This window comes from Psittacula echo (genome assembly GCF_963264785.1).
Source record: "Psittacula echo genome assembly, chromosome: 2".
Taxonomy (NCBI): Eukaryota; Metazoa; Chordata; class Aves; order Psittaciformes; family Psittacidae; genus Psittacula; species Psittacula echo.
The window spans coordinates 82,415,741-82,439,457 of NC_137737.1; the positions used below are offsets into that span (position 1 = coordinate 82,415,741).

At 36.4% G+C, this 23,717-nt stretch overlaps 1 protein-coding gene across 1 annotated transcript; it reads left to right on the forward strand.

Annotated features, from left to right (window-relative positions):
* Positions 1-1,737: 1,737 nt before the first annotated feature.
* On the forward strand, positions 1,738-22,801 carry RETREG1 (reticulophagy regulator 1; the record flags this gene model as incomplete). The annotated part of the gene is made up of 7 exons (XM_080639434.1): positions 1,738-1,772; positions 13,797-13,923; positions 15,126-15,210; positions 16,607-16,744; positions 18,427-18,491; positions 19,647-19,773; positions 21,348-22,801. 7 exons carry the CDS (start codon positions 1,738-1,740, stop codon positions 21,857-21,859), a joined length of 1,089 nt encoding a protein of 362 aa, XP_080495560.1. The 3' UTR covers positions 21,860-22,801.
* Between the last annotated feature and the right edge of the window lie 916 nt (positions 22,802-23,717).

Genomic DNA, 23,717 nt, shown 5'->3' on the forward strand with positions numbered 1-23,717 from the left:
CATAGGAGTTTACTCCTGTTTTTCTTCTCCCTCCTTCCTTTTTAAAGTCCAGTATGATTATACTGCTTGAGGAACAGCATGCCTTGTGAAAGATTGAGGAAAGCTACGAATACAGATGACTGGATGAGATTAGGAAAAGCAAAAAGCAACTAAATGGAATGTTGGGAGAAGAGTTAAGGAAGTTGTAGTTCACACATAGGCATAATTCCTGGTTTTGGGTTTTTTTTTTTCACCATTTCCTGAGAATTTTCTTAATTCAGATACTCCCATAGTAAGTATAAACCATGTAATTTAAAGTAATAGCTTTGCGATTTTATGGTGTAGGGAAATTTTGCAATTTTTTTCTAGATCTTCCTAGTAATTTTAAAGCATTTTATAATGGAAAAAGAAGAAATTGATAGAATTCCTTGTAGCTTTGAAAGTTAAGTCATCTTTCCAGTGAATGATGCATTACCCATAATGCACTAAATGCAGTTTACCAAGTCAAAGGTATGGGGTGCTTGTTTTTAATCTGACATACCTTTTGTTACAGGCTTACTTTTTAATTTTTTTGAACCTTCCCAGGACAATTCATACTATCCCGTGTGGGAGAGGCAGGTCTAAATCTTGCTGGGTTCTTTCCTGGGGAAAAAAAAGATTTCTCTGCAGATACCTCTGGATATAATATTTATTTGAAAATATGTTAAGAACAATAGGTCAAGCTGTTTAATGGAAGAAGGAAGCCATGTGAAGGAGCAGTGCTGAGCAGTGTGCTGAACAATGTATGTATGTGATCCTTGGAGTCTTGGGCTGTGTGACAAAGCGTTATCAGCACAGATAAGGTTTTGGGGTGTTGAAAATTAAGAGAGACATAGCTGGTGTAGCTGGAGTGACAGAATCCCTGTCATGCATGCTGCACAAAGCCATAGGAGGAAAGTGAATTTGTCAATTCATCTCAGGTTGTTCACAGAGTCACTTGAGGTATTTTGGCAGAAAACCTCCTCCTGTCGGTGGCATACTTTCATTTTGAGGACTCTTCCAGTACAGTCTGCTGGAATCCTTGTGATAGCCAAGACTGCTTGTAGCAGACAAGCCAGGAATCAGAACTTGAAAACAATGCAGTTAATCTTTATTTAAAAGTCATCTTCCTGATCCTTATTTTAAAGGAGTTATGGAAGTTCATTTTTTTTATTCTGTGAATGTAGTCAATGGAGAATAATTTTGCTTCTTCTGTTAGCTTGTAACTGACACTTTATGGGGGGGATCATATTTTTACAGTTTGAATAAGGTCTTAGGTTTTTCAGCAGTTTGTGTCATTTATCTTCCTGTCATTTTGGTTGGTGCTTACTTACACCTGAGAAAACTGGGAGATGTTGAGGAAGATTTCCAGTGGAAGCAGAAAAATAAAATGTACTAACTTGGTGGTGAGCCTCCCTCACATGACCAGAAGAAAAAAGAGCCAACTGTTTTGCTTTTGGCTGTGCTTGCTACTAAACACCCTGTCATAGTGTATGAGGTGAGTCACGACTTGTTTATTTATAGCCATGGCCAATCAAAGCTGAATGCTCTGAACTTCATTCAAGACCAGCAGGCACTTAGGATGTCTTGTAAACATTCGCTCTCTGAGCAAGGAGCGCTCTTCTCAGCTGCAAACCGGACAGGTGCCCTGGTTGTCACTTCTAAAACACAAAACAGACTAGAAGATCATTGCCTGGATTATCTAGATTGGTAGAGAGAGAATTCCTTTTTACATCTGAAATGCCAGACAGTGAGGATCTGGGACAAGACGAAAGGTACTGTACGTTCATTCTGATGGCCTTCTCATGCAGTGCAGTACAGACCAGGGCTTTGTGTAATTAATCTGTGTGCACTCCTGAGTTCTCAGCCTAAGATCAGTTTTCTCTGCGTTGTAACAGATCATTCTTGGCAAATTCTTGGGGATTTGCCTCTAATGCTAGCCTAAGGTTTCTTAGTTAATGTCTGCAGAGAGGTTAATTTGTACAGCTCTTGTGTCTTTCTTAAACTAAAGCTGAAGGGAAGAAAACACTAGGTGGTTTCTACCTAGTCACTTTTCCCAGCCATGGGACAACTTACAAGCCTCAAAATGTCAAGAGACACAAATAGTTGAGATGGAGCCACATTACTGACAGAACCATAACTTATTACTATGAGATAGGGCACTGTGTCCCTTTGAGGTATGCCCGTCTTTCTGAAGTTTAATTTTTATCTTAAATACTTTATAAAACAAACCATCAGGACAAAAAGCAAGTAATTGGATTTAAAACTTATTAACAATTTAGCAAATATGATTTTTTCAAAATATGATCCAGCACATTCCTATGAAATAAATGTGCTAATTGAACTTAGCTAAATAGATTTTAAAAGAGATATTTTGAAAGTAGATGTTATTAATGTGTGGCTATGACAAACTTTATAATATAGGATTCTTAAAGTCCACATGGTCTTCCCATAGTTGCAATTTTATTGTCTTGATGTTAATCAAAATATTGTCTCTAAACTGATGTTAATGAAATATTTGATATTGGGGGGAGGGGAAAAAAAAAGTCATGTATGTGGAAATAGACTTGTTTTAAGTTAGTTAACAAAGTGACAGAATATAGAGGCCAGTTTAAGTACTACACGAATCGGAAGTGAGCATTTCATTATAGCTTCGAATTTAAATTTGAACATTTCTGTGGATGTTTTTGCAGTATGTATGACAATGTGTTGTTGTAAGGTAGATGAAATACAGAAGACCCTTCTGGTGTATGTTGTGCAGGCATGGTCACCTAACTGGATGAGCATGGGTGAATGGATCCCCAGTGGCATAATTGGGTCTCTGCAAGGGTGGGGTCACCTACGCATTTCCGATTGCAGGGATCTAAGCTGTGCCCTGTATAATGTAATTGTAGTAGTAGGTGGTATTCTTTTTTTTAAGGAAATGTTAACTCATTACTGATAGCCACCAAAGTGTTAAATGCTGTTCATTACAAATGTTTAGCTGGATTTCCGCTTTGTTGAAGTGTGTATTTCCCAGCAATATGCATGACGCATTAAAAAAAAAGAGGGTTTAGATCGTAATCATATTTTTTTATTGTGCTTTTGAATCAGTTTTGTAAAGGATGTGCAGTCTTTCCTTGAGAAAATCTTAACCAGCTGAGAAGAAAAATAATTTTTTTTTGGGGGGAAAAAAAATCAAAATTTGGGTTTGTGGAAAAAAATCCAAAAAAACTAGCAGTGTTCACCAACATGTAAAAGGATGCAACTGGTGTGCAAACCATACAAGCTTTGTAATACCTATCACAGTTTTTTTTCTATATAGGCTTGTAGCAAGCTTTGGCAGTTAAATAGTTAAGTAATACTAGGCCTAAACCTGTAAGAGTTCTTTTTTTTTTTTTTTTAATGAATCAAAGATTGTTTGTTTGTTTTAAATTCAAAGGATGAACATTTCAAAGCAGTAGCCTAGAAAAATGTGATAATAGGGCCTGCTCTCCTCATTTATTATTTCTGAAACTGACATTAAATTAATTAACCCTGATCCTAGTCCCTCACTCTTTTGTGCCTTTGCTATTGAGCAGAAAGGTTTGAGAAAATAGTTTAATCAAAAATAGGGGTTTTGTGGAATTCATTTGCCTTTTTGTCTGGGTGGTAACAAATAGGATATAACTGAAGAACGTTGCTGCAGAAGGGCTAATGAGATCTGGTGGAGGTCAGAATACTTTGATCCAAGTTAAACAAGAGGCAGTATAAGGAGGAGCTATTGGAACTATACTGGAGCAATTCATTTTAGAATCACAAAAGAAGAGAGAGTAATGTAAATGCACAGATAATGGGGTAATTTTAAGGGCACACTGAATCAAAGCTACTGATTTATATTTTTAAAAATGAAGGGTAGTGGTACTGTAGAAGCTGTGGAATGAGCTTTGTTCACTGACTGGTTTCAGTGCACTGCACTCCTTGTAGCTCCTTCTCAGATGCAAGCAAATACTTCTTACGTCTTCTCCTGAGTTCATGTCCTACTTCATAAAATATTTAGTATTGCATCATAAGTGTATTTCATGAACATTATAACATCATAGTTAAAGATGTGGCATTGGTCAATAGCCTGTTAGTCATACTGTGAATTTACACGTATAATAACCAAAGGAACATATGCACAAATTGTTCTTAGTAAACCTAGAAAAAAGCTAGGAGTTTTGAAGATTAGGTACCCACTCATATCTTCTTTTTTGTTTTGTCATATGATCCTGAGCAGTAGCAGGTCAAGAACAGTGAGGAGAGATGTGGTCAAAGGTAAACGACTGAGAAGTTTAGCATAAAGACAGTATTTCACTTACTAATTCTTTATCACAAGGTCCCTTATAGTATTGTGTAAGATAGTATAATTTATTAATAAAAGACAATTCATGGGGAATCTAATGGTAGTCAGGAATATATGAAAGGCACTATGAATTATAAGTCCTGAAGTGGTGGAAGCACATGGCTGTAGGTGCTTCAAAGAGATACCGATGTTTAACTTCCTCTATCAGAACAATGTCTGCTGTGTTCTAATCGCTGTTGCCTGCCTACTGAAAAAGATGGTGAACTGGTGCACTAAACTGTCAGCCAGAAGCCTTTTGAGTTGGGATGGGGTGAGGAACCCAAACAAAAAAAAAACATGTAAAGAAAGCTAAGTTATTTTGAACCAGTTGATTTTGAACTGCAGTCTTATAGTGCGTGGCCTTTCTCAGTATGTGCTTGGTCTTAGAAAAATGTGGATTCAGTTTAAAGTCAAATCTCCCTATTACTTAGCTATTCAAGGTATGTTGATTTTTAATTTTATAAAAATATTTGTTTCTTCTGCTAGTAGAGAGTGTTTGAATTTCCTTTTATGATTGAATTCAGTGCAAAAATGTTGGCAACAAGTGATGTGCCAGGAGCTCTCAGTAATGCATCAAAGCAGATGATCACCTGTTCATACAAATGGTTTTTTTACATTAAAACCCACTGAAGAGAATCAGAATGAAGTTCCACACAAGAAGAGTTAAGGCTGCCTTTTTGTGATGCTACACAAAAAGGTGTTTTCATGTTTTTGCAGATTAAAAGTATTCTTTGTCTGGCACTTGAAAATCCAATTTTCCTTTTTTGTGCAGCTGCTCTGCTACTCAAGGAATGCTCAGCTCATCTTTCCTAGCTGTTTGACTTTGAGAGGCCTTGAACTAGGAATATCCCAGCTGAAGAATGTGGAGGCTGAAGGAGGAAAATCAACCGATTTTGTGAAAAAGGGTTAAAAGAGTTTTCTTTGTGGGAGAAAAAGAAATGTGAAAGAATTCCAACAGCTAGGCAGAGCTGTTAAAAGTTCTGCAAACAAAACTTTATGCTCCTGTTGATAGAAACAAGACTTCCTTACTTTTTCGACCAAAAAGTAAAATAAAAATGTGTCTTTTGAATCACCAGTTTCTATTATAAATGGGAAGCTGCCCTGGAAGATTCCAGCCCTTGTACTGCCTTGGTAAAAAGACAACAGTGTGTAGCAATAGTATTACAGTCTTCGTTAAAAAGAAAGCAAGTCTATAATAGTATTTGTATGGCCCTGAAACACCCAGTTTTCATGCAAAGAGGCATTAAAAAAAAAAGATCTATGCTGATTGAGTGTCGTGACTTAGGACTAGTAGCACTTGACTATCAAATCACATTTCACATTTTGAATGACCTCGAACTGGAGTGGCTGGTGTTCTCAGGGGAGCTGGACAGGAGTACAGGTCAAAGGAAGGGCTTCTCGTGAGAGCTGACCTATCAGTTTACTTAGAAGTGTCTGTGTAAAGGAGCTGTTCAGTGTAATGGCCCAAATTTAGTTGCAGTTTATTTTATTTTCATAGGACATTCAGTGAAAAGTGACAACATTTATTCTGCTGTGTCGAGGAATTTGTGTACTAGAATCGCATTCAAAAAAGCTGGAGTTAACCAGTCTGATCAGCTAAAGAAAGGCAATATATCTCCTTTTTAAGACTTGAGAAGATGACTGAGGCTATGCTTGGATGGAAGAAGTGAACACATACCCTCAAAATCCTGGCAGTAATGGGTCTTTTTTTTTTTTTTTTTCACTTCTTTAAGCAATCTGTAGGGCAAGATGAGTTCCCCTCCCCCTTTGCAGAACATTTGAGTGCACCAATAGGATTGCTTTAATCTTCAGAAAAGTTTGTTCTTGACTAGTAATATAAGAAAAAAAAACAACCCGTCATGTATGAGATTGATATTGTTTAGCAACACACCAGTGGTAAAAAGTTCCCATGTCATTTGAAGAGAAGAAAATATTATTATGACTTTAGTTAACATACTGTGCAAGAAGCGTATAGAGTCAGGGATGAAAGGTTGCTTGTATGTTTTGTTGAAAGTCACATGTCCTGACCAGTCTGCTGTGCAGTCTATTGAGAAAACTACATCCAGCCTTATCAAGTGCTTATGATTTAAACATATTTCTTATACAGTAATATTACCAAAAATATTCTTGGTCAAGAAATAGAAGGGGTATGCATGCTGCTGAAAGCTGTGAAATCAGAACGTTTTTTCAGCTTTTTATTGCATACCTTCCCTTGGGGAAAAAAAAAACCCAAACAAAACAGTAACAGCAAATTAGACTGACTCACTGTTAATAAAAAGCACAAAACTGAAGTGTCACATGAAGACAGATGATGTCAGAAAGAAAACACTTTAAAAGCTTGAGAAGCAGTATTGCTCAGCATTAACAGAATTCATTTAGTTCTTAGAAATTGCGTATTTGGACTACAGGAGGGATGATAATTAAAGAAGACTATTTGGATTGAGAGATGTTAGTTACACTTTAAGGTGGATGACTACATTCTCCAGCTTCAATTTAAAAACAATATCTGTCTAACTTTGTATATGTTAGAGATTCTAAATGTGCCCAAGCCTTAACATTGAAGGAATGCCAATTGTGATCAGCTAAAGGCTGTTTGTCACAGTAGTAGTAGTTGTTGGTAAAAGCCTAAATCTGTGCAGCAGCTATAGATTAGCAGTGGGAAATAAAGTGCATATGGATATCTATAAGCTGGAGAGATGTCTATTAGAAAAGCTTTGTAGAGTTTGTAGGAAAAAGGTTGTAAAAGTTTCTCCCTAAAGTCTGAGTAGAGAGTGTATTTGTGGATGCTTCCTGTGTTCCTCATTCGTTCAGTGATACAGCATCCTTTTGTGGGCTTCTTTGAAGCCAGCAGGGTTTTACCTGGTGCCCCAGTGATTCATTTGAACTGCAAGTTTTGTTGACTTTGTCATAGTCACATGACACAAATATAATTATTTTAGTATATTTAAAAATTGCGTGGAACCCAAAAGTGGCACAGAATAAAGCACAATTCTACATAATCACCTTTTAAAATAGCCACATAGGTCATTAAGATGCTATGCTGTGAGTTCAGTGGACTGTCTGCTCCATCTTTACACATAGGGCACATAAGATTCACAAATTTGTTACATTGTATTACAGGTTTTGCCTTTGGTACTTTAATGGAGTTAACTGTAGTATATTTTTTTGGGGGGAAGGTTATTTTCATTTTGAGTATGTCGTCAGCTGAAATTTAAATGTAAAAAAAAAATTTTAAAAGTTTTCATAACCTTTTTTATCTAAATGCTATTCTATATTCATCATCTCTGTACCTGAATAATTTAGAAGACAAATTTTAAAATATTAAAATATATTTTTGGCATAGAGCTTAAGGTATAAAATGTTTGTTTCAAAGAAAGGTAACTGCATCATTATAACCATTCCCTTCTGCACTGTGGTGATTCCTTTCCTCAGCAGAGGTGACAGCAGAGACCTGTGAAAGCTCTGAAAATGTAAACCTGCTTCACTGGGTTTGCTGACAGTTCATGCGCTTGATCTCATGTGGTCAAGCTTCATACTTAACTCCTGGTTGCCTATAAGTTTTGTCCTTAGACAAACATCCACATCTCTTACAGCTGCATCATTCTATAAGCTCTAGATACTACTTTTTGAAAGACTAGAAAATAGCCATATTACCTATATTTTGATTTATGTATCTTTGGGAATGTAACTTTCAGTTCTTCCACCTTGACTAACATTCTAAAGGTAACTTAGATTCTAAGTTACCTTTAAAATTACAGAGTCTGCACAGGTTTAAAGCATGTGTGGTTACAGCTGGGAAATCAGGAAGGTTCAGAAGCTTTGTAATTACTACCTCTTTGTTTATGTAGGTGCAATCCTTCAGATCCACCACATCATGGTGTACTTGGTCACTGCTGCAGTTCTGAGTAGCACATCTACTTGAAGGTACATATAAAACCATGTACACATAATTAAAAAAAATCCAGTACATCACAAAGAGATCTTTAAGCCAGTAACCTGAGAGCTACTGACCTTTCTGAGAAATGTGACAGGGTTTGCTTGAACAGATGTCTAGATACAAAATGAGAGCATGACACCATCAGTCATTTTTAGAGAATGTAATGCCATGACTCTTTTGGCCAGAGTTTGTGACTGTGATGGGTTGAAGCATCTGGGGTGGGAGGGTGTTCTGGTTTGGTCTGGGTTTGTTGGTTTTTTTTTTGTTTTTTTTTTTGCAGCTACTAGGTAACAGTTCATGTATTTGCTCAGTTTTAGAAATGATGCATGTGGTCAGAAGGATATGAGTAATTTTCTCTATTAACACCTTCAGTCTTACTGACAGTAGTTTTAGAATAGACGTGTAGTACTTTATATCAAACCCTGGGGAAGTGATGGAAGCATGAAACCTTATTCTTTCTAAATTATGCACAAAAACCTTTGAAAGTGTTCAGAGAGAGTTAACGGCTTGTATCCTCAAAGGAGCACCTGAACAAGACTCCCAAAAGCTGTTTTTGCAGAAAGTACGGGGCTCATATTTAAGCCATTTATTAAGGTACTGTAAGTAACTCCACTAATACTATGCTGAAGTGGGGTTTTGTGTCACAGTCATGAGCTCATGCATTCATCATCTGCATCACTTAATCTATCTTTTTTCCTTTTTGTCTTTAAATGAAAAATTAATTTAAAAAATTAATTTGTCTGGAATATGCATTGTTATGTATCTGTTAGCTTTTTATCTAACACAGATTTAATGTTTATATCTGTTTTTCCAAGGGCGTGATATAACTTCTCTGTGTACATGCAGCTATACTTTGTACCTCCTTTCTTTCTCACTCCTCCGTCACCAGGAACCTCACTGATGCTCCCTTGTTCCAGCCCTCTGGCCCCAGGGTAACACTGCCTCTCAAGTGGGCTCTTGGGGACAGGGCCAGGAGGGACAGATGTTATCGGGGCTTGTAGATGTTGAGAGGTATGAACAGGAAGAGGCAGCATGTGCATCTGATTGTTGCACTGAAGATTAGCAAGCTGACTTTCTTATACCGTTAGTAGCCCAAGATCAGAATAAGGTTTCAGAATAGCCCCTGTTCCATAGAAAAGTGTGTAGTAGAACTGATAAAGGTGTCTCATGTTGTCTTGTGGTCTATAACAATCTGCTAAGTATTCTTTTGCGAAGCAAGGTTAATAGTGGGTTTGTAATGTCTTGAAACAAACTTCACCTGTACCATTCACGTTTCTTGCCTGGGTGCTTCTTTGTCAATGCAGTATATGTGGACCACTGGACTAAACCTCTAGCAGTACATTTTATCTGCACTGCAGTTTATATTTTCAACATCTTTTCAGGTTAGCAAAAGAAAGCATTATTAACAGCCAAGAGAAGCAGCTCCAGAGAACTTTCCCTGCGGATGTGCCATTTTTCTGCATAACTTGCGTGGTTTTTTTCAATTGGTATGAGTCATCCCAGTGTGCCGCCTTGTATCTCCTCTTTATATTGGTGGTTAGTATATATGAAAGTAGTTTGCATTTTTGTTGTAGTTTATGCTTTCATCTCCCACATTGCCCCCCCATTTTTGCTATTAAAGTTAGTAAGCTAGCAATCTACATTTGTCTTACGTATTTCTAAGCTTCGTTTTGGTAGCAGGCATCGGGCTTACCTCTTTTCATGCTTCCATGAAGTTCCGCTTTGATTGTCAACAATTTTAAATAAAGGGTAGGAGTTACTGAAAGGATTTTGTAATTCAGAAGACGGTCATAATAGTTTTCAACACTAGAATAAACAGACAACTCTTCAAATACATATTAATGCTGCGTATGGTTTTCAAAAGCTAGAAGCAGTGTTTAAGGAGAGTAGCCTATCCATAATAATTTCATTTTTCTTAAGACAAAACCCTTGTATACTACTTTTCTCAATCTGCTAATTATCAGAGGGGGTGGAAATTGAAATTGCTGTTATGGATGGGAGGTGGACAGAAAGTTCTGTGTAACATTGCTAATTCCTCCTGCTGTGAACCTGCAGTGTTCTCCATGAATTATTTAACGGCTTTATTTTACATCCTTTGTCAGAGGCAAATAACGGCATTTAGTGTCATGCATGGCTGGAAAATGTGTTGCATTTTCTCTGACTTAAAGGTCACCTAGTCCAAGAGATGGGACTCTCATCCTATGAATTTCAGATACACTAAATTGTTTATCATTTCTTCTTGAAGGGGGGAAAGGAGAACCCTCACACTGAATATTTTATAGTGTAAAAGGAAATCACACTACTGCAGTACTACAAATACTACACTATAATAAAGTCAGGAATACAGCAACAATTTGGGGCTTTAACTTCAATCAGTTTCACACTATAGCAGAAGTACTAGGTTTTCTGTAAGTCATGTTCTGCACTCCACTATGTATACGATAGTTTGAATATGAATCCCTCATGCGTGCTATTTATGTTCTGTATGAAATGGCTCCCAAACCTTGCTCTAATACCAGTGTTGCTGTGTCACCACCTCGTGGCGAAGTTGCTGTACAGTAGTTAAATATACGCATAGAGAAAGATGAGGTTTCTCCGTGTGTGTTTTAAGATGCATAACTAGACATTTTTGACCAAAATCATTCTTGACTTTTTACAAAAATGAAGACTGTGTATCTGAAAAGAAGATGGTTAACCTCCATTATGTTAGGAAAGCTGCTTCCAAGTAGTTAGCATGTCTGCAGTGCAACAGAAAAGAAGGTATTTAACATTTCCAGTGTAGAATAAAAACGAGTTCTCGTGTATGTGGAAGACCAGTTATTTCTGGCTTAAATATAAGTATATAAAAATTCACAAGTTTAAATGTGGTCAGCTGTTGACCAAAGTTACAATTCAACAGAAACTCGAAATCCTCTTACCCTGTGTATTTAGGAGAAATGACAGCAAAGATTTACAACTGGGAGAAAAAGTGGCTTTAGACCTTGCTGAATTGGATGTCAGACATAATGTCTGGAGTTTGGCTGAAATGCTAGTTTTAAAGAGATTTTAAGGAGGACTTAAGTTCTGTGTTCTTTTTGCCAAGACATTGAATTTGAAATTCAGAGTTTGCTTTCTCCTTTGATCATAGCTTGTATCACAGAAGTGATATATTTTCAGGTTTATATAACTCAAAATTTATAAGTAATTTGTTGGGGGTTTTTTGTTTCATTTTGTTTTATTTTAACTGGGAAGTAAAGTGAAATGAAAGAGACGTTTCTGTATATAGTTACTTGCCATTTGCCTAGTTTTGCTGGTAACCTGTTACCAGAAACCCACAGTAATAATATAATCCCAAACTTTTTGTTTGATGTTATAATAATGTGGGCTACATTTTTTTACTTGTATCATGATTCATTGATCAAAGCTTCTGCCTAATTTAGGCCACTTGAACCTTTCAATAACCACCCCTTCAGTGCTATGTTAATATATCTTGCATGTTAACCATTTGATAGATCACTTCCCTTCCAGCGCTGAATCTGCACACAGCCCCAGCCCTACAAAGAGAAGCAAGTCAGAAGCTTATCCTTTTAGGAAAAATCAATACATCTTCTTGTAGTCCAGTGCAATTATAGATGTAACTTTCAAATAAATAATTTCCAGATGTCAAATCTGGTTTTCCTTGAACCGTTATCTCCTTGTTCTGTGTAAATAAACCAGTTGGTCTTGTTAGAAAGATCTGCATTGCAGTTCTTGGTGCAAGTGCAGTGTCAGCTCATGCCTGTATAAAAACATTACAGTACTATACACTTTTTTTATGTTAAAAAATGAGAGATAGTACAAGTTCATGTCCTAAAACATCATTGCACCTTGTTAGCAAGGATGAACATTAAATCACAGCTAATAAATTAGAATAGAGCATAGCAAAGCTAGGTTATGCATGTGTCCTTAGTAGAGAAGGTAGACAAAAGCAATGTTCTAACCAGCTTTTGACTAAAAAAAGTCCAAATGCTCGTGATAGCTTTTGATTTTTACATTATGTGCAAATAAAAATGACTAAGCAATCTGTTGTGGAACAGATACTAATGTGGAAGCTTTTAATCACTACAGGTATTTTTACAAGTGAGGATAGATTATTTTTCTTTTTTTTTTTTTTTAGTCTTACATTCACTAAAAAAAAATAAATTATATCTTGTTATTCCTGATATTAAACCAAATGTTTAAATATTACTTTTGAACACTAAGTTCATCCAGGGTAAAGTTTGAACAGCAAAAGTCTCATAATTCACTTACTGATGCTTGCTAACATTGAAGTTGTCCCAGGAAACTATCTCAAGGGCATTTGTCTTCTGAATAACAAGAACAACTGCTGTCAGGGCCTTGTGTGTTTTAGCAGCTAAAGAGCAGAGTCATTATTTGGAAATATGGGTTGGCAGTTTGATCTATGTGTACATCCTTATTGCTGCACACTGACCTTTGTACATTCATTCTTTTCATAATGTCATTTTTTATTTACCCTGTAATTTGATCTGCCTATGACAAAATGTTTGCTATCAATACCATGATGCATTGGACATTTAATGGATTATGTATCCAAATAAAATGACTGTGGGATGGTTTATGGCTTACTTGCATTCACTGGGATCAAAGCTGTATGTACTGAGCAGGGAATTATGTGGAAGATAGTAAAACTAGTGCAGAACTTACTTCAGTTGCTCAGTAGTTGCATGGTGGTGCATACCAGTTTGATTTGACATTGACTGGCCTGTCTATGTTTTTCCTTTCATTTGTTGTTTCATAAAACATTTTTGTTGTAGATGTTTTTTTCTACTCTAAAAAGGTGCATGATGTAATAATTTAAACTGGTTATTGTCTAAGCTGATCAGACCAAAATAGGATACATGTGTTTTCTCATGGTTTTTAGCAAATTCTTCAGTACAGGGGTTTTTTAATTGTATTAAAAGAACTGACTGATCATAAGCTAAGCTTTAGAAACAGACCTTTCAATACAAAAGAGAAATAAAAGTTCAGTAAGGAAATTAATATAGACATCAAGACTTCAAAAGCAATTTCTTTTTTTTGAAGTTAGGTAACAACCTCTTATGGATCATCATAGTTTGCAGAACAGGACAAAAATTAGAAACGGAAAAGCACATATATATATATATATATAATTTTTTTTAAAGGAAAAATAATATTAGGAAACAAGTTTGGGCTTCAGTTGCTTAATTTAGATGACAATTGTGCCTTGAACTCAGTATTTTCATATTGCCAGAATGAATACGCAGTAATTTCTTCCATAACTCCTTATATGGACTGAGCATTGCTACTACTGAACAGATACTTTCTTAATGTTCAAAAAGATCAAATTAGCCCAATATAAAATATGTGGAAACAAGCACAGGTTTCTGTAGCACAGCAGTAGCCTTGCTACTCAGTAGATTGCTGAAGGCTATAGCTTTACGACGTGTTGTTTTCAACCAGTTTCAACTTTCATATGAGCTATAACCAAAGCTGTTGGGTATTTTTCTTTGTTTTACTCAGCTGGAAAGTCATCAATTCAAGGCAAGACTACAGGCCCAGGATAAATCAGTGCATTTCAGAAGCACTGATGAATTTATTTGTATTTCTTCAAGAAATGTCCCACTTCAAGGAACAAAACCCTGGCAAGGTAAGCACTCCCAAGTAATATTAAATGTTCAATATGACTTAATAAAAATGTGAGAAAAATTAAAAGAAAAACAAAACCAAGTCACATTATGATACATTCAGTTATGAGTTTCTGCTACTTTTTTGCTATGGAGATCACAGGTAGGTCATCAGTGAGTGAAGGTGCTCACAGTAAAGTTTATAGCAATACAGTCTCACCCTTTACAGCTGTTGGAACCTCGCCAGTCATTCCATGGAAAGGAACTTTAAAACATCACAATTTAATAACAACTTGGAAAAAAAACCCAAAACAAAACCAAAAAATATACAGTTCTTAGATATACATTTCCCCAAATAACTAATCTTCAGGAATACCTGCACAAGTATTACATGATAGAGGAGAATTCCCCATATTTAATTATGATAATTTTTCTTCTATACAGATACAGTTGGTGGGTTTGATTCTTGATTTTTTTGTTTTGTTTTTACTGGAAAGACTGAGCTGGAGAATTAACCATTTTATTGCAATTCAGGTCCAAAAGCAAATTGATTCTTTCTACAGACTTTCAACAGATCAATTCTGTACTCAGCATTGTGCAGTTAATGGAAGATGCACTGTATTTCTTAGTCACAGCAGAGGCCAAAACCCAGGTTTTACACAGAAAATTCAGCTCAGTCTTGTCATTAACAGGGATGCTAGAGTAGCCAACAAGCATCAAAAGAGTTCTTGCCAACATATAAAATAGTTTCTTGAAGCAACACAACAGGGGAGAGATCTGTATTTACAAGAAAGATTTTTTTTTTTTGCTTTTGTAAGCATCCAGCGTGCATGCATTGCAATAATTGAATTAGTGATTTGGGTTTTTTCCTGCATATCAACTGTTCAGCGGGGTTTTTTTGTGTAATGAAAGTGAAGTAATTTCTAATAATTTCAGCAAAAACAATGAGCTTGTTAAATCTTAATAGTAAATGAAGAAAAATAGCATATTTTTATAACAGAAGAGAGGGTACATCCTGATTAGCCAAAATTAACTGTTTGGTGCTTATTTACATCAGAAATGTTAAAGATTTCCTAATATAAAAAAACCAGACCAAAACCAACAAAACCTTCAGTTTTCCACTACATTCTAGATCTCATTTAGCATGCAACATTTTTCTTTTGCAAAATTATCTAACGATTTAAGCAGTAGAAGTGTTAACAGCCAATTTTAATGTTTTTGCCAGTTTTGCCTACTGGTCTGCAGTGTATGTACATTTTTCACTGTCTTGGGAAGTTACATTCCTGGAGTTGTCCTCTCCTATGTCCTGCGTAAGTAGAATCTCTTTTTCGATTATCATGTACGTATGTGGTTTGTTCATTATCTGATCTCTGTATAGGGAGTATTTATTTATTTATATTTACACACATGTACAAGTTTGCAGATGATGCCAAGCTGAGTGGTGCAGTTGACACACCTGAGGGACGGGATGCCATCCAGAGAGACCTGGATGAGCTCAAGAAGTGGGCCCATGTGAACCTCATGAGGTTCATTCAATAAGGCCAAGTGTAAGGTCCTTCATCTGGGTTGGGGCAACACCTCTGGGACCCCTAGTATGAGAAGGACATGGACCTGTTGGAGCAAGCCAGAGGGCCATGAAGATGATCAAAGAGCTGGAGCTCCCCTTCTATGAGGATAGGCTGAAAGAGTTGGGGTTGTTCAGCCTGGAGAAGAGAAGGCTCCAGAGAGACCTTATTGCAGCCTTTCAAGACTTAAAGGGGGCTTATAAGAAAGATAGGGACAGACTTTTTACCTGAGCCTGTTGTGACAGGACAGGGGGGAATGGCTTTAAACTGAAAGAGGGGAAATGCAGACTAGATACAAGGAAGATGTTTTTTATGATGAGGGTAGTGAAACACTGGAACAGGTTGCCCAGAAAGGTGGTAGATGCCTCATCCCTGGCAACATTTCAAGGCCACGTTTGAGCAACCTGGTCTAGTGGAAGGTGTCCCTGCCCATGGCATGGGGGTTGGAACTGGATGATCTTTAAGGTCTGTTCCAACCCAAACTATTCTATGGTTCTGCGATACATATACGTACATATGTAGGTTCTGACAAGCGTTTTTTGTCATATGGAACTCAGGTTAGAAGTTTTTTCAACATCTTGATTCTGGCATATTACATAGTCATGCTTCTCAGGTAGAGATACCAAAATCAGACTAACTCGAGATAATGATAAATGTTATAGTGATCATAAATTGGGCCTTAAAGGAAGTAAAAATGTGTCCATTGATATGAATTTAGTGGTATATTCTGCAACGAGTAGTAATGACTCCTAGAAACTGGGCTGGACATTAACAGTTTGTCTTACATGGTCCTTTTTCCTGGTTTCAGCTGGGATAGGGTCACTGGCAGAGCACGAGAGACTGAACAGTCCTTGATCAGGGTAAGTGCTACTGAGCAGCAACTAAAACAGCAGTGTGTTAATCAGCATTGTTCTCAGACTGAATCCAAAACACAGCACTGTGCCAGTTACTAAGGAAGAAAAATAACTATCCCAGCTGAAAACAGAACAGTATTTGACAGTGTGTTTTTATGTAAAGCTAGTGATATTACGTAAAATTAGTAGTTAATGTATATAAATGCATCATTTAAGCTTTATTGAGTAACTTCACATAAAGCAATATTTCAATGCAATTTTTCTCTCTATCTTCATTTTTATCACAGTATTGTGTGCCTTTTTATGTCCCTTCCTTAAGTGCAATGAATTTGGACAGAAAGTATACAACAAAATTAAGACTGTTCTGACGAAACTAGATTTTGGAATAGTGGAATATATCAACCAGAAGAAAAAAGAGAGATCTGGTGAGTAATTAAGTATAGCTTCAAGTAATGTATTTCTGTATTCAGAGAAGATTTTATTCACCTTGCAGACAGTTTGGTTTGTTCTGTGAAACCAGTTGTAGAGGTATTTCCGGCTTTGAACCCGGCTACTGTTCTTAGCTTTATATGGAGTAATAATGTATGTTGGATCTCTGGGTATGGTAAAAAGACCCTATTTCATTGAAGGAAACAAGGCAAGACTGATGGTTCCCTTCATACTTGATTAACTTTTAGGTTTTTAGAGAAAAATACTTGCTGTAAGTATGGCAATGCTTGTCTCTGTTTAGAAGGTAAATGTACCCAGGAGAGAGATTCACTCAAGAACACAAAATAAGTACATAGCAGAATTCTTTTTCAGAGACTGAACTCTATTCCGCTATCTAAATCCACCTTGTTTTCACTCCGAACAGCGACAAGACTTTTTCTTCCCCAAATACTCAAAAGCCATTTAAGAATTGCTGTAAGACAGTAGCTACAAATTAATCAAAATTTTTAGTTAGCAAGGGAAGAAATCAGTTTAAAACAAACTCTCAGCTATCTTGCCTAGAATCTTTGTAACATTGGAAACTTTGAGATTTTAATTATTAAAGCTGTTTCAAGAAAAATACTTACATGAACAGTTACCTTTAGTTTGCTTTTTGTGTGTTTTACAGTTTTGGTAATCAAACCTTTGTAGGGTAGTCACATTACTTGCAGGTAGCCTACCCTATTTAGTTAGTATTACATCAGTAGATTTCACCTCTGCTTTAAAACATCCATTTCTTGTAACCATTTATCATAGTGTGCTGTTCCTAGAGACAGTGAGAGGAACCATCTGCTTTTTCCCCTTCTCTTACATGTAATGCAGTACTTATTGAAATAAGAACTCATGCATTGAAAATTTTCTTTCGTGTATTATTCATTTTTGTTCTACTTTTAAGTGAAACTAGCAGAGAGAGAGATCAGAGTATTGTTTCATGAGTTTCATAAGCCAGCACTGGGAAAATGGTTGAGGTTAAGTTTGTGCTTTTCTGCCTCTCAACCTCCAGTTTAAGTTAACCCAGACAAGTTCCCGACTCTGCTTTCCCACTTGGGTTCACCACATGGATTCATAAATCCTTGCAATGACACAAGAGAGGCAACAGAAGTTGCAAAAATAGGCAACCAGGAATAATGAGACTGTGTTTTTCAGCTTATATTGGTTTAAAATATTCATGAGGCTCTTCTCAGATGGAGTGTCCTTTCACCTGTAAGGAACAACATTTAACCAGACCTCAGAGGATGTTTTGTATGCATATTTGCATAGAAATGTGAATGCAGGGTAGATGGGTGCAAAGAAGAAGGGGTTTGTGAATGACAGTTACGTGCAATTATGCAGAAAATTGCATTAACACGCAACAACAGAGACTTCTGAAGTAAGTACAATACAGGTAAATAAATGTCAGAATGTATTTCAGAGCAATATTCTGTCTCCTGCTTTGGCTGCTGTACAATACATTTTGATAAATATCTAGCCTCTCAGTCAGCTTCGTTTCCCTCACCTTAGTAGCGTATTACGTGAATGATGCACTGTGTCAGCAGGTGAAAGTTTACAGTACTGCGCAAGCTGTGTGAGAGAGAACACACACTGAACCTGGAAGTCCATTGTTATGAGTAGGATAAAAAATATTTTTCTTTTCTTTCAGAAACAGCAAAAACAAAACCCACAGAAGATGACAGTGAATTAGACATATCAGCTCTGTGTCCTAAGGTGACTTTTTTTCAGTCAGCCCTGTCTCGCTTTTAAAAGTCTGTATAGATAACGGAGAGTATCTAGACTACTGTCTCTGTTCTTCTGTGGAAGACTTTAACCTGCCCAGGAGGCTGTGTTCCTGAACTAAGTAGTATGCTTTAAAAGTGATTCATAGTCTCCATCTTTAGGTTTATACTAATTAACTTACAGCATTTGTGACTTCTGGCCTTCAAGCTAATGGTTTCTTTGGCCTACTAAACTAAGACTCTGTTTACTTTGTATTGGTTGTAGAATGATTAAACTAGAATTTAATAGCAAAGTTAGCTATTTTTGTTTGCAACGGTGAAATTGCAGTTAATTTTTATAAAAATATAAAGGGAAACATTCATAGAAAACCTGCATAATTTGTCAGATACTTTTGTATCACTTGTCTGATCATATTCAGTGAGAGTGCAAATCAGTATATTACCTATAAATATCTTTCTAAATATGTATGAGAACACAGTAATATCTCATTTCTATCTTAATATTCTAAATAACTGTATGGCAAAGGATTTTCCATTATAGTCAGAACACTAGTTGGCATAAAAAAGTTCAGGTTTATAGGAATTCTTAGGCAGTATTGGATCAGTAGTCATTAGAGCCTGATTTTGACAGTGATTGCTTTGAACTTATTGTGAAAAAAATTGTATTCTGAAATAAAATAAATTTCTATCCTGTGGGCTAAAAATTTGTAGCTGACAGAATTTAATATTGTTGGATAAATTCTTAAAGGGTAATGATTTTTTTATTTAGCTGATTTCTGACGGTTATAGATAATGGGCTTGGGTTTTGGTCCAAGTTTATGTATTTCTTTACATTTATATGTGTATTTTGTATTTGCAGGCTCATTCTGCTTTCTTTACAGTAGGAATTTCAGAATGAATAACTGGAATTTTCTGTGCTTTAGTATAGTACAGCTGTCAGTTATTACAGAGAGGAATGTTTCACTTCTAAGTATTGTATCCTACTCTTACTTTCATATTTCTGCAACTAAAGCTTAAATAGGAGGTGATTTATATTGCTGTGACGTGAAAGAGACTTCTTTTTCAGTGTCTAAGCACTGGCTTCCTGTAGTGTGATTTATTTTTTTTTAGGATAAGAATGCCATGTATGGGCCTTTTTTATGCGTAGGTTAATCCTGCAGTTGTTGCTAAAGAGCTGTCAGTGTCTGACACGGATGTATCGGAAGTATCTTGGACCGATAATGGGACCTTTAACTTATCTGAAGGGTATTCTCCACAAACAGACACATCTGATGGTATGTAATGGCTTCATCTATTTCATTGATGAGTTGCAGTCATGTAAGTTACCCGAAAATGATTAGAGACTTTGAGGACAAGTTTTTGGGGTAGCTGTTGTTTGTTTGTTTGCTTGTTTTCCTGTACAATGAATTTAACATTAATTCCAGTGTTTTATATAATTTTGGATACATCTTTTGTAAGAACTGTCCTCATCTTAATAATACATCAGGAAGTTGATGTATAAGTGATGTATAAGAAATACTTCTAAATAAGTAAGTAGCGGTGGGTAACCAAACACATTCAGTAAGTGCCAGATTCAGCTCTCCCACCAAAGCTTTTAAGCAAGTAAATGTTTTAATTTAGTACCAAAGCTTTTGTAGGTGAGCTGTGCAAATAAAAGCTGAGGAAGAAAAAGTAATACTTCGAACTGCTCAACAGCCAATTAAAGAAAGTATTATTAGGTTTTGTTATTAGAATGCTAATGAAGACAGCCAGCAATAAGCCTAAATTAGGTGTGAGGACTAAGACTAGGAAAAGATCCTCAAGCACTTGCCTTGATCTTGACCAGATCTTTAAGTTCTTTTTACAAACCAAGCTTTCAGTGAACACTTTGCCTGAATTAAGGACACCAGTAGTTTGGTGTAATCTTGTCTGTGTATCTGGATTTGTTACTCTGCTTGTCTTGTATTTCTTTTCTTCTAGGAAAAGTTCACTGTAAATGAAAAGTAAGATGATATTACTTAATGACATTATACAGACCAAATTCATACTTTATTTTGTTAATATCTCAAGTTGTAAATAGCTTTATATGATCACAGAATTAGAAGTTGGAGTGAGCCGTTGTCGTTCATCTCATTTAACCTATTATTCAAAGCAGGCTCAACTTCATGAAGTCATTCAGGGCTGTGACCAGTTTGAAGCTTCAACACCCCCAGTGGTAGAGATTGAGCAACCCACCTGGACAGCCTTTTCCAGTATTTGCTCACCCTCATGATGAAAAAGTTTGTTTATGGTCAAAAATTTCCCATGTTCTAGCTTGTGTCAATTTACTCCCCTCCTTCCACTGTGCACCTTTAAGAAGAGTCAGGCCCCATCTTCTCTTTATCTTCCCATTCAGTAGTTAAAGACAAGTATGTGATCCTCTCTTTCCACCTTCTCTTAAGGTATATTAAAAGTAAGTATATTAAAAGCTTGTAATATTTCTTGGTTACATGCATTGTGAAGAAAAAGAGTTGAGAGACCTGTTGTCACCTTATAAATCTTAGGACTATGTGGTTGATCTATTTAGAACTATCTGTGGTAAAGAATTATATGGGTTGTTTCATGTACAGCTAGATACCATCTAAGAAAGATATTTTGCTCACATAACTTCCTGTGTTAGGTTGATACCAGGTGATTTGTGGTATGAGATTTAAGACCTCAAGACCATTTTATTTTAGATGTAGCACCCATTGAGCCTACAGAAGACTGCTAGACTGTGGATTAGTAAATGTATTCAGAGGAACATTTTCAGCATTTTTACATTTGGCTGCTTTTTGGGGAGGCCGTTTGTGTTTGCTAACACTGTTTCCTTCTGTTAACCCTGTAATAGATTTTGACCGACCTAGTGATCATGAAGAAGCATTTGCTAGAGATCTGTCAGAATTTCCTTCTTTAGAGAATGGTGCCGGAACAAATGACGACGATGACTCCAGCATCGGTATGCCCATCCAGCAGAAACAAAAAAAGGAACACACATACTTCAGGGTGGATCATGCTTCCAGACAGAGTAAAGAGAGACCGTCCACTACGGGGCTCTCCTTGCCTTTGACCAGTGACCAAACCTTTAATTTAATGAGTGGAATTGCTGGGGATGTCATCGCAGCGGCGGTGTCTGCTGCCATCAAAGACCAGTTGCAGTCTGCGCAGCAAGCTCCCTCACATGCAGCGCCCAGTTTGAGCGAGGAGACAGACACAGAGGAAGCTGATGATTTTGAACTGCTTGACCAGTCTGAGCTTGAGCAGATTGAGAAAGAGTTGGGACTTTCACAAGGCCAAGAAGCAGAATCACAGGAAAAGAAGAAGTCTTCAGGCTTCCTTTCAAATCTGCTTGGAAATCATTAACCTGGAAATCACAGCTGGTAACATAGAAGAAATTAAAAATAAAACACACAAAAAAACTCAAATGCAAAAAAAAAAAAAGAAAAAAAAAGGAAAATTCTGAGCTGTAAGCTTTAACTATCCCTTTAGATGTGTTGTAATAATAATTTCTCTTATGCAGAGTGAATTAACTGGATAAATTTCAGCTGATACTGATAGTTTAATGTTTCTGGTAGTTGTGCTTCGATGTAATAGCATGGAAATGAATTATCTATCCACTGTTTGGTTGCAGATAAGTGTTGGAGGTCAGTTGTTCAAAAGAGAGGGAGGATTTTTTATATCTTTTTGCCAACCATGTATTTTGAGGTCCTGGGCCAAATTTTCCACATGGGCAGTTTATTTGCCCTTGATTGCCAACCATGTAATACAATTAATGAGTCACACAGCAAGGATACTTTATCAGAGAATTGCCATGAAATTGAACTAAATCTCACCTCTTTCAATCATACCAAAAAGTATAAACCCCTGCAGTTAGCATTATGTATGGTACATCTAATATAGATGAAACACATTAACCATCACAACTCTAGTTTAAATATGTGTGCAACACTATCAAAGAACTTGATTTCATTCTTAAAACCTTTGAACTATTTTGGATATGGTGATGCATTTCCAAGGTTGTTTTGCTGTTTTAGGCTTGTAGAGTTGTAAAGTGATATGCTATTCAACTGACTATCTGCTGCATTCCTTGATAGAGTCTGGTCCTTGGCAGTATTGCCCATGTAAAGTCAGCCAGACTTTTTATTAAAAACTTAGTATCATGTAAACCAAACCACATTTTTGGTTGGGAGCAGGTGAGGGGAGGAATTGTTTGGAGTATAAATTAGAGATTTAAAAAAAAAAAAAAAAAAAAAGAGGGGCATTTTTAGGTGCCACTTCCTTAATTCCAGATTCTGTGGGGTTTGGTTTTTTCCCCAGGATAGCTGCCATTACTTGCAACAAAAGTTGTGTTGCAAGGTGAATATTTTAAAATTGTATTTTAAGAATTTATTAAGAAAGCATTTGGTGAGGTCATTTGATATGAAAGACACTCAGAATCTTCTTCTTGGCATGTAGTTTCAACAAAAAATAACTTGTTCGAATTATTTGCCAGTTTAAACTCCACGCATGCTGAGTGAATGGCCTAGGAACTTAAGCAGGTAACTTAACTTTTTCTAGGGTTTTTTTTTTTTGTTCACCTGTGATGAAATTGAATTGCAGTACCAAGCAATAGTAATCAAATAAATAGGAAGAAGTAAAGCTGTTGTTTTTAATGTGATGTAAGCCATTAGCAAAGTTGAGGGACCATGTCAGCTGCTACTACTACTGGAGTGATTTTCCATTTGCTGGCATTTGAAGAGGTGAATACTGTCATTTAGGACCCTCAGAAAGTACAGCAACAGATGATAAAATTCTTTCACTAACATGTATGTGTAGGCAAACCTGTGTTTAAAGTTAACTCCATTTTATTTTATTTTATTTCATTTTATTTTAAGATGAAAAACAGGCAGATGGCCAAAAAGAGTGTAGCGAAATGGAAAATGCTGAGAATTTTTGACACTAGCTTTATTGTTGCTTGTGCATTTGTGTCAGTAATGCATATTGACCGTGTTTGCTGTCCTTTGCCAGTCAAAAAAGTGAGCCTGTGCCTTCATTATCAAATCCATTATGAACTAAGTGGATGCTGGATACAGATCCAAGATGCAGCTTTTGAAATTACATCATCTTGACATTAAAATCAGGTTTCTGGAATTGATTAAAAAAACATGGCCATGTCACTTCTACAGCATTGGTTGCTAAGTTTCTTTTTTAGCTTTCCCCAGACTGTCCTTCACTTTTGAAA